General features: G+C 43.0%; 1 protein-coding gene across 8 annotated transcripts in view; it reads left to right on the top strand.

Annotated features, from left to right (window-relative positions):
- Window positions 1-14,448, top strand: part of PTPRK (protein tyrosine phosphatase receptor type K) — a 584,612-nt gene that overhangs the window by 511,266 nt on the left and 58,898 nt on the right. For 3 of the 8 annotated variants that reach the window (XM_073337267.2, XM_073337262.2, XM_073337260.2), the window contains one exon: window positions 8,996-9,022. The exons of the other annotated variants lie outside the window; for them this stretch is intronic. In XM_073337267.2, coding sequence (XP_073193368.1) covers window positions 8,996-9,022 — 27 coding nt within the window. The remainder of the gene's footprint in view (window positions 1-8,995; window positions 9,023-14,448) is intronic. 8 annotated transcript variants of the gene reach the window in all.

Genomic DNA, 14,448 nt, shown 5'->3' with positions numbered 1-14,448 from the left:
AAGCGAGTGGCGATAGCCCTGTGGAAGCTTGCAACGCCAGACAGCTACCGGTCAGTTGGGAATCAATTTGGAGTGGGCAAATCTACTGTGATGCAAGTAGCCCACGCAATCAAAGATCTGCTGATATCAAGGGTCGTGACCCTGGGAAATGTGCAGGTCATAGTGGATGGCTTTGCTGCAATGGGATTCCCTAACTGTGGTGGGGCCATAGACGGAACCCATATCCCTATCTTGGCACCGGAGCACCAAGCCGCCAAGTACATAACCCGCAAGGGGTACTTTTTGATAGTGCTGCAAGCTCTGGTGGATAACAAGGGACGTTTCACCAACATCAACGTGGGATGGCCGGGAAAGGTGCATGACGCTCGCATCTTCAGGAACTCTGGTCTGTTTCAAAAGCTGCAAGAAGGGACTTTATTCCCAGACCAGAAAATAACTGTTGGGGATGTTGAAATGCCTATCTGTATCCTTGGGGACCCAGCCTACCCCTTACTGCCATGGCTCATGAAGCCGTACACAGGCAGCCTGGACAGTAGTCAGGAGCTGTTCAACTACAGGCTGAGCAAGTGCAGAATGGTGGTAGAATGTGCATTTGGACGTTTAAAGGCGCGCTGGCGCAGTTTACTGACTCGCTTAGACCTCAGCGAAACCAATATTCCCACTGTTATTACTGCTTGCTGTGTGCTCCACAATATCTGTGAGAGTAAGGGGGAGATGTTTATGGCGGGGTGGGAGGTTGAGGCAAATCGCCTGGCTGCTGGTTACGTGCAGCCAGACACCAGGGCGGTTAGAAGAGCACAGGAGGGCGCGGTACGCATCAGAGAAGCATTTGAAAACCAGTTTCATGACTGGCCAGGCTACGGTGTGAAAGTTCTGTTTGTTTCTCCTTCATGAAACCCCCCGCCCCTTGGTTCACTCTACTTCCCTGTAAGCTAACCACCCGCCCCTCCTCCCTTCAGTCACCGCTTGCAGAGGCAATAAAGTCATTGTTGCTTCACATTCATGCATTCTTTATTCATTCATCACACAAATAGGGGGATGACTACCAAGGTAGCCCAGGAGGGATGGTGGAGGAGGGAAGGAAAATGCCATACAGCACTTTAAGCACAGCACTTTAAAAGTTTACAACTTTAAAATTTATTGAATGACAGCCTTCTTTTTTTTGGGCAATCCTCTGTGGTGGGGTGGCTGGTTGGCCGGAGGCCCCGCCACCGCGTTCTTGGGTGTCTGGGTGTGGAGGCTTTGGAACTTGGGGAGGAGGGCGGTTGGTTACTCAGGGGCTGCAGTGGCAGTCTGTGCTCCAGCTGCCTTTGCTGCAGCTCAACCATACACTGGAGCATACTGGTTTGGTCCGCCAGCAGCCTCAGCATTGAATCCTGCCTCCTCTCATCACGCTGCTGCCACATTTGAGCTTCAGTCCTCTCTTCAGCCCGCCACTTACTCTCTTCAGCCCGCCACCTCTCCTCCCGGTCATTTTCTGCTTTCCTGCACTCTGACATTATTTGCCTCCACGCATTCGTCTGTGCTCTGTCAGTGTGGGAGGACAGCATGAGCTCGGAGAACATTTCATCGCGAGTGCGTTTTTTTTTTCTTTCTAAGCTTCACTAGCCTCTGGGAAGGAGAAGATCCTGTGATCATTGAAACACATGCAGCTGGTGGAGAAAAAAAAAGGGACGGCGGTATTTAAAAAGATACATTTTATAAAACAGTGGCTACACTCTTTCAGGGTAATCCTTGCTGTTAACATTACATACATAGCACATGTGCTTTCGTTACAAGGTCGCATTTTGCCTCCCCCCACCACGTGGCTGCCCCCTCAACCCTCCCTGTGGCTAACAGCGGGGAACATTTCTGTTTAGCCACAGGCAAACAGCCCAGCAGGAATGGGCTCCTCTGAGTGTCCCCTGAAGAAAAGCACTCTATTTCAACCAGGTGACCATGAATTATATCTCACTCTCCTGAGGATAACACAGAGAGAGAAAGAACGGATGTTGTTTGAATGCCAGCAAACATACACTGCAATGCTTTGTTCTACAATGATTCCCGAGTACGTGTTACTGGCCTGGAGTGGTAAAGTGTCCTACCATTAAGGACACAATAAGGCTGCCCTCCCCAGAAACCTTTTGCAAAGGCTTTACGAGTACATCTAGGAGAACCATGAATGCCAGGGCAAAGTAATCCTTTCACATGCTTGCTTTTAAACCATGTATAGTATTTTAAAAGGTACACTCACCAGAGGTCCCTTCTCCGCCTGCTGGTTCCAGGAGGCAGCCTTGGGTGGGTTCGGGGGGTACTGGCTCCAGGTCCAGGGTGAGAAACAGTTCCTGGCTGTCGGGAAAACCGGTTTCTCCGCTTGCTTGCTGTGAGCTATCTACAACCTCATCATCATCATCATCATCTTTGTCCCCAAAACCTGCTTCCGTATTGCCTCCATCTCCATTGAAGGAGTCAAACAACACGGCTGGGGTAGTGGTGGCTGAACCCCCTAAAATGGCATGCAGCTCATCATAGAAGTGGCATGTTTGGGGCTCGGACCCGGAGCGGCCGTTCGCCTCTCTGGTTTTCTGGTAGGCTTGCCTCAGCTCCTTCAGTTTCACACGGCACTGCTTCGGGTACCTGTTATGGCCTCTGTCCTTCATGCCCTGGGAGATTTTGACAAATGTTTTGGCATTTCAAAAACTGGAACAGAGTTCTGATAGCACGGATTCCTCTCCCCAAACAGCGATCAGATCCCGTACCTCCCGTTCGGTCCATGCTGGAGCTCTTTTGCGATTCTGGGACTCCATCATGGTCACCTCTGCTGATGAGCTCTGCATGGTCACCTGCAGCTTGCCACGCTGGCCAATCAGGAAATGAGATTTAAAAGTTCGCGGTTCTTTTCCTGTCTACCTGGCCAGTGCATCTGAGTTGAGAGTGCTGTCCAGAGCGGTCACAATGGAGCACTCTAGGATAGCTCCCGGAGGCCAATACCATCGAATTGTGTCCACAGTACCCCAAATTTGAGCTGGCAAGGTCGATTTAAGCGCTAATCCACTTGTCAGGGGTGGAGTAAGGAAATCGATTTTAAGAGCCCTTTAAGTCGAAATAAAGGGCTTCATTGTGTGGACAGGTGCAGGTTTACCTCGATTTAACGCTGCTAAATTCGACCTAAAGTCCTAGTGTAGACCAGGGCTTACTGAACATTTGTTTGCTACTCTTAGTGGAGGACAGTGTTTCAGCAAATTGGATTTTCTCAATGCATACCTACAAATGGAGACTGATCCATCATCTTGCAAATATCTCATGGTCAATATACAAAAGGACTAATTTTGTTATAACCATTTGCCTTTCGGCAACTTCCCTGTTCCAGGAAGCCATGGATGAGATTCTGATTTAGATGACATCCTTGTTACAGGAAAGGATCAGAGGATCATCCTCAAAATTTGGATGCTGTCTTGCAATGTTTGGAAGATCATGGACTGAGAGTATGTTGAAACAAATGTGAGTTTTTCAAATCTTCATCTGAATACCTCAAATTGGTGACACAGGCTTAAGGAAATCGCCGGAGCAAAAGAAGGTAGTTCATCAAGTACCCCCCCCCCCTCAAGAACATGTCACAGTGATGTTCATTCTCAGCACTGTTTAAATACTATGGTAAATTTCTGCCTAATCTGGCAGCAGTATTGGTACCTTTACATGGCCTGTTACAAGCAAAGGAAAAATGGAAATGGACTAACGAGTGTTTGCGTGCATTTAAGGTAGCAAAGAAACTGTTTACATCAGCCAAAGTTCTTACATACTTTGATGTCTCACTACCACTGCAATTAGCTTGCGTTGTTTCCCCAAATGGAGTGGATGCAATTCTTTCTCACATTTTTCCTGAGGGCGTGGAGAAACCAATTGCCTTTGCTTCATGAACACTCAGTACATCTGAGAACTGTGCACAAATAGAGCGAGAAGCTCTCAGCATTATTTTCAGAATTCAGAAGTTCCATACCTATCTGTACGATAGACATTTTACCTTGCCTGTTCTTAATTTTTGGACCAAAACCAAAATGATGGGCATTGCTACTTTCAGCTCATTCTAATAATTCAGTTCTATAAAGGGACTCAGCAGGGGAATGCTGATGGGCAGTCACACCTGCCAGGCCCAAGTGTTACGAGAGAACTGGATTTGACATAACTGCAGACATTTTGTGTACTCAGCCACCCTAAACCGGAAGCAAGGACATCACATAGTCGGTAATAATTCGGCCTTTGGTTAGGTGGACAAAACAGCTGCATGGTGTTGCAAATAAGAATAGATAAAGTGGCAGATTCATGAGAATGGAAGGGAGTGTGGATGGCTGACCTGGGGCATAGTTGTCTGTGTTTGTAAGTTTCTCGCTGGGAGTTGCTTTGCTGATAAGTAGGAGTTATGAGTTGTTGCAAGGTAAATTGTTAGCTTATTAGGAGTTACTATGAGTTATGAGTATGTGCTTTGTTTTGAGTATAAAGGAGATTAGTTAGTGTGTGCACTTTGGAGAAGCTTGGGGAAGAAGTTTGAGAGGATTTCTACGAGCTAGGAGACGGACACCCAACTCCCCAGCAGTTAAAAGAAGACTGGCCACTGGAAACCTGCTACTGACCACTCGACACTATCTCAGACTTTGAGATAGTAACTAGAACAGGGATGCACTAGACTATTGCTATTTTTGATGTGTGCTTTAGATGCAAAAAACCCAAGGATTTTTAAGTGAAAGCACTCTTGTGTGTACCAATGATCAGATGGAGATGCTGTGTCCCCCACTGATTTATTTCTAACACCACCTGGAAAACAAAGATTAGTTACCATAGCTTTGGGTTCAGAAGACCCTGGATAACACAAGCTCTCATCAACCCAAAGAAACTTTGGACGAGATGTTCTATCTCAATTTGATTGATAGGCTACCCATTACTATCACAGATATCAAGAAGGAAACGATTATGGATGATGTACTTTCTCTTGTGAAAAGAATGGTGGTACATGGTACAGTGTTGGATCATAAGAATCCCCAATTTACACAGTTGGTGTCACATCAGCATGAATTATCTGTGACTCATGATTGAATCTGGTGGACAATGTGTGTGATCGTTCCAAAATCACTTCAATCTCAGATTTTAGAAGCTCTTCACAAAGGTCATTTTGGCATTGTACAGATGAAGTCATGTCTGGTGGCCAGGGATCAGCAAAGACATTGAGAGGAAGGCAAAATGCTGTACTGCAGTGTGAGCAAATTCAGCATGATCCTGGCCCAGCTTGCCTACATCTTTGGATGTGGCTCTTTGGGCACACATTCACAGGGACTTTGCCGGACCATTAGAAAGTTATGTGTTTTTGGTCGTAGTCGATGCCCGTTTGAAATGGCCAGAAGTTTTAAGAATTATTTCTACTTCAGCTACCAAGACCATTGGACATCTTTGTACCTTGTTTATCCATTTTGGTTTACCGTGACAGTTGGTGAATGACAAATGACCTCAATTCTGTTCTGAAGATTTCAGAGGTTCCTAGCTTCAAATGGAGTTTGATTCCTTACCATCTGTTGGGGGGCTTATTCCTTCACCCACTTACTTCCCTGGTCCTTCTCGCATGAACAGAGAGCAACAATACCTGAAGTCCAAAGGTGCAAACAATTCGATGTTTATTGGGGTGAACTTCCAGCAAGCATGATTCCAGTTTCCTTCCTTAGTATCCTCCTTCCCAGCTCTGACACCACAGAGCCTTACACCTGTGTCCCTGTTCCCATTCCTACCCTTAGCCAAACATGATTCCAACTTCCTTACTCCCATTCCCTGTTCCCATTTCCCCCTTTAGCAAAACATGATTCCAATTTTCTTACCCCCATTCCCTGTTCCCATCTCCCTCCCCCACCCATCCTCACACCCACTCACTTCCTCCCTCATTGACTACAGATTATATAGTAAATCTTGAGTTCTGCTTAGCTATACCTTAACCAATCATTTTCCTGAAATTTAACTAACCAATCCTAACATATTGTAACATGATTATGTAACCAATTATATCCCACCACCTTAATTAGTTTACACCCAGCAAAATTAATTATACAGCAGACAGGAACAATCACAGAACCAGACAGAGATTATACAGACAAACAATAGCAAAGTGGGAACTATAATGACAAAACAATACAGAAGTGAGGATTTCACATCCCAGCTATTGATAAGTGAGTTCTTGCCAGACAGGATGCTATCAAACTAAGTTTCCTTTTACATTTTCTAGGCACTTCCCTTTCTCTGGAGGTGATAGGAATAAAATTCTGTCCTGATAGTGCCTAACAGCCCAATAGCAGCCCAATAAGCAGCCCAATAGCTTATTTCAATGTGACTAGTTTGGAATGTGAGGATGTGACTGTTCGCTTCCTAGCTCATGGCTGCCTCTGCTGCTTAGCCAAAGGCCTTAGCCTAAGAACAGGGCGTCAGACTGTCAGAGTAAGAGAGGGCCCTTACACCAGCAAACAGTGATTTTGATTCTTTCTTTTATACCTCTAGAACTAGCCAAGTGATAAGAATACACCTAAATTCTTAAAGTACAGGCCTTTGCAGACAGGCCTGAATATCTTTATCCTAACACCATCATGCTACAACTGGACTAGCGGAAGGCTTTGTACAAACACTTAAGTATGCCTTAAGAGCTAATGAGTCTAGTTTGAGTCATCAGCAGAAATTGGACAATTTCTTGCTCGTCTACAGGCATGCACCACATGCTACTCCCCAGGAGACACCTGCAACTCTTTTTCTTGAAGCAATCTTTGTGTAACTGTTGGTACCTGGCACGACCTGATGTTGCCTCCCATGTAGCCTGATCCCAAGCAATGCAAATTGATGGATGATGTGAGACTCATCATTGTTCTTTTCAAGTAGGAAACTTAGGGTATGTCTACACAGCAAAGAAAAATCTGCAGCTGGCCCGTTGCAGCTGACTCAGGTTCGTGGGGCTCTGGCTGTGGGGCTGTTTCATTGCTGCATAGACTTTTGGGCTTGGGCTGGAACCCAGGCTCAGGGACCCTGCCGGGGGGGAGGGTCTCAGAGCCTGAGCTCCAGCCTGAGCCTGAAAGTCTACACAGCAATGAAACAGTCCCACAACCCGAGTCAGCTAATATGGGCCAGCCACTGGTGTCTAGTTGCTGTGGACACGTACCCTTAGTGTGGATTCACAGCTGCAGTTGTGGAATTAAATGGGTATTTGGAGAATTTGTAAAATGCATGGGACCTGTTTCATTTGTGGTAAAACTATTTGATGGCATTTTATGGAAACAACATATTTGTCCATTTGCAGCCTCAACAAGTACCGGAGTCCAGGGTTGTTCCAACGGGACTTTTTGTTCCTCTGATCAGACCTGCTCCTGTTACAACTCCTAAAGTTTATGACTTGGTGGAAGAAACTTTGGTACCAGATCCCGTTGATTTCTTACAGCCAACTGTTCTTCTTGTCCAGGTCACTGCCGTACCACCATCACTACATTATCCCAAGAAAGTGCAAAAGCCAGTTGTGCTCCTGTACATATAAATTGTTTACTTAGTGAGTTGTTATTCCAGCGCAGAATAATCCCTTGCAAGTTGAGAGTCTCCTGCAGTCGACTCACAACTTTTAGTTCGGTTATATAGTGGTTTATGTTAAACATGTAAATGATGATGTGTATATATATTTGGGAAGATTTTTAAAGTAGAGAGGAGGAATGTGATGTCCTGTCTCCCCTCCTCAGTGCAATTGGTTTCAATTTTGCTGCCAGAACAGTAAAAGTCTCCACAGCAGACAGCTGTTTTCTATCAGCTCCCTCTGTCTCCTTCTCTGATAGGTCCAGATATAACAAATACTGCAGTGTATATAACTTTGCATTAATCAAAGAGTACTTGCCTCATTAGGTTCTTATGGTTTTAGAAAACCAAACTGACTATAAAGGGTGAACAGATGGTTCTGATAGGGGTCAAGCTGAGATAGGGTTGCAAAACAGTTTCCATTGTAGCTCACTGTTTTGCATGTTCATAACTTTCCAAAACATTAATCTCTTATGATGACATTTGTCAAAACGGTATCTGCCCAAACTGACATTTACAATGAACCTATGATTATATTATTGATTTTCAATATATTATGTTTTTAATGAAATATTTATTATGTCAGGATGTTGGGGTTTTTTTTGTTCTTTCCTTTCCTCTACTTCACATTTTCTTCTGTTTCCCCTGAAATGTTCCCTTTAGTCTAACATCTCTCTTTTTCTCTAATACTGTTCTTTCTACCTCTCTCTCTTTCAGACACTTTGTTTTCTTGATTTTCCTTGCTATTTTCCTTTTTTCTATTTTGTTCTTCCGCAGACTAACACACTTTGAGGCAGTGAGATTGATGGAGTTGATAGGTGAAATTATTTTAAACGGAATGTTGCATGGGAATGATTGAGATGAAATACTTTGGGGAAACCTTTTGAAATAATTTTGGCACCACATAACTCCAAACTTACTTTTACTTGAGACTCAAGGTAAAATTTGTACCTAGGTTTCCAAAAATGAAAGGCTTGTATAGGTCAACCTCTGTCCACCACCTGTGCCTCCACATTACCTTTTTTTTTTAATTAAACATTTGTTCTGTCTACAGAAGAGGTCTGAGATAATAGAACGATTGTTTCTTAAATGCTTGGTGAATTAATAAGTACAGTGAAATTTGATACCTTATCCTTTACATATTATATTCATTGTACTGTAAAAGCTAAGTAGTCTCGTAAGCAACCTTAGCATGAAAGGTCAAGATTTACATTTTTGTTTCTTGTTTTTCCCCTGCATTCTAGCCATCGTTCTATTGGTAAATTATTAGTCGTTTCTTACATCCAAGAAGATTGTTTGTATTTGCATGTTTTTCTAATTTTGAAGTAATTTATTTGAAATCTGCCTTATACGTTTTTATCTGTTCTGCAGGAACCAGATAGCATTTTTATTGAATCTGCCCTACAGTTATTTAACATAGCTAACTGACTTCTTTTCCCAGTCATTCCACCTTTCAAATTAATATATGGTGAGTTGGTGCTAGGTAAAGACTTCTGTTATTCATATTCATTTGTCCTTCGTTTTCTTAAACATTGATGTATGCATGCAGATTCATAAAATCCTTTGTAGAGGCAATGAAATTCTAATCCCGTATTTTTGACAACATTCTGTTGCAACAAGAGTAGTAGTTGTCGTTGCAGTGGATTACCCCAAATTTTCGTTTAAGAACTATGGCTCTTCAATATTTAGTGGTCAGACGAAAAGAGAGAATCATATTTCTTACTCGTAATTAACAGATATATCTGCCTGGCATATTTAATACATTGAGGTTTCCTTAGATGTTAATGGGGGCAATTTTTTCAGTTTTAGATGCCTAAAATTTGGCACCTGATTTTCAGAGGTGCTACGAGTGCTCAGAACATCACATCTGAAAAGATGAATATCTCAAAACATATTTTGGTTGCTAAATAAAGATGTAGGAGACTAACTTTAGGTTCCAAGTTTGAAAATTTTCTCCATATCTTTTAAGAAAAATGAATCTGGTTAATTGTGTTATGTATGGTAGATAAGATATCCTCTGTTGATTGACTAAGCTGAAGCCAGTGATATTGCTTCATTAATTAAAGTCACACCATCAGGTTTTCTGCATGTAATCCTTTCACTTTAAAGAGGAGCGGAGAAGTCATATCTGGCTCTTTTCACTGAGCATGTCAGTGATGACTGCTCATAATGAAGCCACACACTGTGGATTGTCCCTGTGTGTTTTCAAAAGTAAATTACATGATAAATGGTGGGCAACTGAGCTGGGGCTCTGCATGTTTTCTTGAGATCTGTGTCCCTGAAGAATTGAGTACATTTGTTCTCAATTTTAACTCTCTTAAAAATGTATGTTTCTTTTTTTGCAGAGATCAGTTTCTTGGTTCACTACAATATAAATATTTTTTAGCACCTGATCAGTGAGGGCACTTGGCATTCCTCCAATGCAGTGACTTTTCTCCTCCAAATCAATCATGTTTTAATCAGATCACAACTGGTGGAAACCCTAAGCCCAGATTTAAAAGCGTAAAAGCCATTTGAATAATCTGTTTTGCCAGGGACCTAACACACATCATAATACAATATTCGCATATTGTAGTTAGCTTCATTTCTTTTGGCTGCCCTATGGGTTTGAAGCTTTTGTTAAATATATAATTGCCTCTTTTGATGTAGTTGTTTTTCCCCTCTGGGAGGCTGGTTGAGAAAGTAGCAGCTCACAGCCCTTTCCAGAACAAAGCAGCTAATTTCATCCTCCAGACAAAACAACTAAATGCTCCACTACTGTGAGCACATGCAGCCAAAGGGACCACAGATCCACTTGCAAATTCATATCTGTTACTTCTGCATTCTGCACAATACAAGCTTACTCACAGTACAATCCTGATTGTCTTGTGTTATAACAAGCCTGTGTGCAGTAAATACTAATTCATCTTTACCTTCTATTAACAACAATATCTTAAAGTTCTACCTAATTATAGTTACCGCGGCCTGGTTTACAAAAGAAAATTGTCAGCTTAACTACATCTTTCAGGCATATGAAAAATCCACACCTCTGAGCAGCATAGTTAAGCCAATCTAACCCCCAGTGTAGATGGTGCTAGGTTGAAGGAAGAATTCTTCTGTCAACATAGTCATCACCTCTTGGGAGGGTGGATTACCTACAGCGACGGGAGAACTCCTCCCGATGTAGGTCGGTAATGCAGTGTTGCAACTGCGGCATTTTAAGTGTAGACAAACCCTCAGACTCTCTATCTAATCTGATCTCCATCACTGTAGTATTTGAGGACTTTCCAAGTAATTGAAATAAGTCACTCAACCTTTTTCTTTCATCAGTCTGTAGATGAAATAGCTCAATTAGTTCTTAGGATTTAGGTTTTAGGATATCCCTTGGGACAGTGGTTCTCAATCAGGGGTCCAGGGCCACCTGATGGGCTGCGAGCAGATTTCAGGGGGTCCTCCAAGCAGGGCCAGCGTTAGACTCTCTGGGGCCCAGGACATAAAGCCAAAGCCCCACCACCTGGGGGCTGAAGCCTGGGGCCCTGAACCCTGCCACCTGGGGCTGAAGCCAAATCCTGAGCAACTTAGCTTCATGGGGGGCCCTGTGGCATGGGGGCCCCAGGCGATTGCCCTGCTTGCTACCCCCTAACACTGGCCCAGGCTTTTAGATGCAGGAAACCAGTTCTTGTGGCACAGGTGGGCCGTGGAGTTTGTACAGCATGTTGTGGGGGGGGAGGGAGGGCTCAGAAAGAAAAAGGTTGAGAAACCCCTGTCTTGGGGAAAGAGTGTGTGTGTGAGAAGAAACATAAGAGAAAGTAAAGTCAGAGGATGAGTGTTGCAGTTGGTTCAGAAAGTGGCTGGGTCCATGGACATTCTTATTTCTTGCAATAGCTTAGGTCCAGCACCTGAGTTCTGCCTTCTCCTGTTGGTTGGCAGTTTCATTGTTTCAATGAAACCTAACTATCAGTCGTGGTCGTGAGCATGGAGAGAGGCAATCTCTCAGCTGCTGTGGAATGTTTTGAATATCAAGACAGAGATTTTGAACCGGACTCTAATCAATAGGGAATCGGTGCAGAAGGGAGGACTGAAGTGGTGTTTCATGGCAACCTTTGTTGCTAAGCAAACAGGCTATTGTGTTTTGCACGAGCTGGAGGTTTTTTTCAGGGCATGTGGTTTCATTCCTATATATAAATGGCAATAAACAAGCATGAAGGTCACCATGACCAGATTTGTGTCTGATTAGATACTACTCAATCTTCCAGCCAGTCACAGATGGAAGTAGGTTGGTTTTTTTTTAATTTGGCATCTAATAGCACTAAGGAATGCAAAAAGACGCCAAGATTGTGGCCCAATTTAACAATCTGACAGCAGATACTCTCAAGAGCAGAGGATGTCACAGAGGAATAAAGTTCTTCAGAGCTGTTTCCTCCTCCTACCAATACCTCCTCAGACTTGCCTAGATTCACCTCTAGCCAGCTGCTCTTATTCCAGGTGCTTCTTTGGCTAGGCTGTTTGAGTTTGATATAAAGGAGATGTACAGCTGAGTGTCATTTTCCACCTGTGGTCAAGTCACAGCCTACGTTGTTTCACCAGCAGTGGGAGAGGACAGGGCCTTGAAGGACGCTACAAAAATGCTTACGGTTGTAGGTGGAGGAATAGATACTGATAGCAGAGTTTTGAGTTGTCTCTGAGGGAGAAGACCTGAGCTACTTTAGAGTGTTTCCATTAACCCCTGCAATTTGTTGGAGACAGAAGAAGAGCATGGGCCTCAGCAGTACCAAATCTTGCAGAGAAATTCTGAAGGATGTACTTGCCTTGTCAGGACAAAAGATGAGCTGAGGTCATTCATTAGAGCACAGTCAACTAAAAACATTAAAAAAAAATTAAGACAGGCCCCCGAAATCATGAGATGTTTAAAAACATTAAATTGTGGATTCTTTGGATCTCTGGGGTTTTGAGCCTATAGGTTTGCTGTTGTCAAGCTTTTCTCTACAGCCATCAGGGCTAGAAATGTATGAGGTTTTCAGTGAAAGCCAAGATTCTCATGTAATCATATGAACCCTTGAGTTGAGCCTTTCAGAAAAACACCAAATATCACAAGACACATGATAAAATCCCATGAATTGGCAACATAGAGCAACAAATGCTTTGTCAGTACTATATCCTGTCTTGTAGCTGGACTAGGAAAAATCCAGGATACTGACAGCTGGTTTTGAAGACTGATAATTCTGTTCTTTGTTATAGTTTCTACTAATTTGCCCCATGCTGAAGTTAGGCTCATGGACCTGTAATTGCCACACAGTGCCTAACCTCCTAAACAAGCAGCTAGCAAAAATCAGACACATAGATGAACGTTATTTGTTGGGGAAAAGTCAACACAGCTTTTGTAAAGGGAAATCATGCCTCACCAATCTACTAGAATTCTCTGAGGGTGTCATCAAGCATGTGGACAAAGGTGATCCAATGGATATAGCGTGCTTGTATTTTCAGAAAACCTTTGACAAGGTCTGATACCAAAGGCTCTTAAGGAAACTAACTTGTTATGGGATAACAGGGAAAGTTGTGTCTTGGATCAATAACTGGTTAAAAGATAGGAAACAAAGGGTAGGAATAAATGGTCGTTTTTCACAATGGACAAAAATAAACAGTGGCATCTCCCAAGGACCTGTACTGGAACCTGTGCTGTTCAGCATATTCATTAATGATCTGGAAAAGGAATGAACAGTGAAGTGGCAAAGTTTTCAGGTGATAAAATTATTTAAGATAGTTAAGTCTAAAGCTGACTGTGAAAAGTTACAGGGGGGATCTCACAAAACTGGGTTACTGGGCAACAAAATGGCAGATAAAATTCAGTGTTGATAAATTAAAAGAAATGCACATTGGAAAAAATAATCTCAACTACACATATATAAAGAAGGGTTCTAAATTAGCTGTTGCCACTCAAGAAAGAGATCTTAGAGTTATCATGAATAGTACTCTGAAAACATCAGCTCAATGCACAGCAGCGGTCAGAATGGCAAACAGAATGTTAGGAACTATTAGGAAAAGGATAGAAAAGACAGAGAATACCATAGTGCCACTATATAAATCCATGGTGCAGCCACATCTTGAATACTGTGTTCAGTTCTGTTGACCTCATCTCAAAAAGTTTATATTGGAAATGGAAAAGATTCAGAGAAGGGCAGCAAAGATGATCAAGAGTATGGAACAGCTTCCATACAAGGAAAGACTAAAAAGACTGGGACTGTTCAACTTAGAAAAGAGATGATTATGGGGGGATATGATAGAGGTCTATAAAATCATGAATGGTGTAGAAAAAAATAATAGAAAAGTGTTACTTACCCTTTCCCACAATACAAAAACCAGGGTCACCTGATGAAATTCATAGGCAGCATGTTTAATACAAGCAAGAGAAAATACTTTTTCTCACAATGTACAATTAACCTGAGGAACTCAGTGCTGTGGAATGTTGTGATGGTCAAAAGTATAAGTGGGTTCAAAAAAGAATAAGATAAGTTCATGGAGGATAGGAGCCATCAGTGGCTATCAGCCAAGATGGTCAGGGATGTAACCCTGGGTGACCCTAAACCTCTGACTGATAGAAGCCTTGAGTGGAAGACAGGGGTGGATCTCTCCACATTTCATAGAATCATAGAATAACAGAGTTGGAAGGGACCTCTGGAGACCATCTAGTCCAACCCCCTGCCCAGAGCAACTAAACTAAATCCCGAACTAAATCATCCCAGCCAGGGCTTTGTCAAGCCTGACCTTAAAAACTTCTAAGGAAGGGGATTCCACCAGCTCCCTAGGTAACGCATTCTAGTGTTTCACCACCCTGCTAGTGAAAAAGTTTTTCCTAATATCCAACCTAAACCTCCCCCACTGCAACTTGAGACCATTACTCCTTGTCCTGTCATCTGC

The sequence above is a fragment of the Lepidochelys kempii genome, chromosome 3 (assembly GCF_965140285.1).
Source record: "Lepidochelys kempii isolate rLepKem1 chromosome 3, rLepKem1.hap1, whole genome shotgun sequence".
Classification (NCBI taxonomy): Eukaryota; Metazoa; Chordata; order Testudines; family Cheloniidae; genus Lepidochelys; species Lepidochelys kempii.
This window is presented reverse-complemented; position numbering and strand designations above follow the sequence as displayed.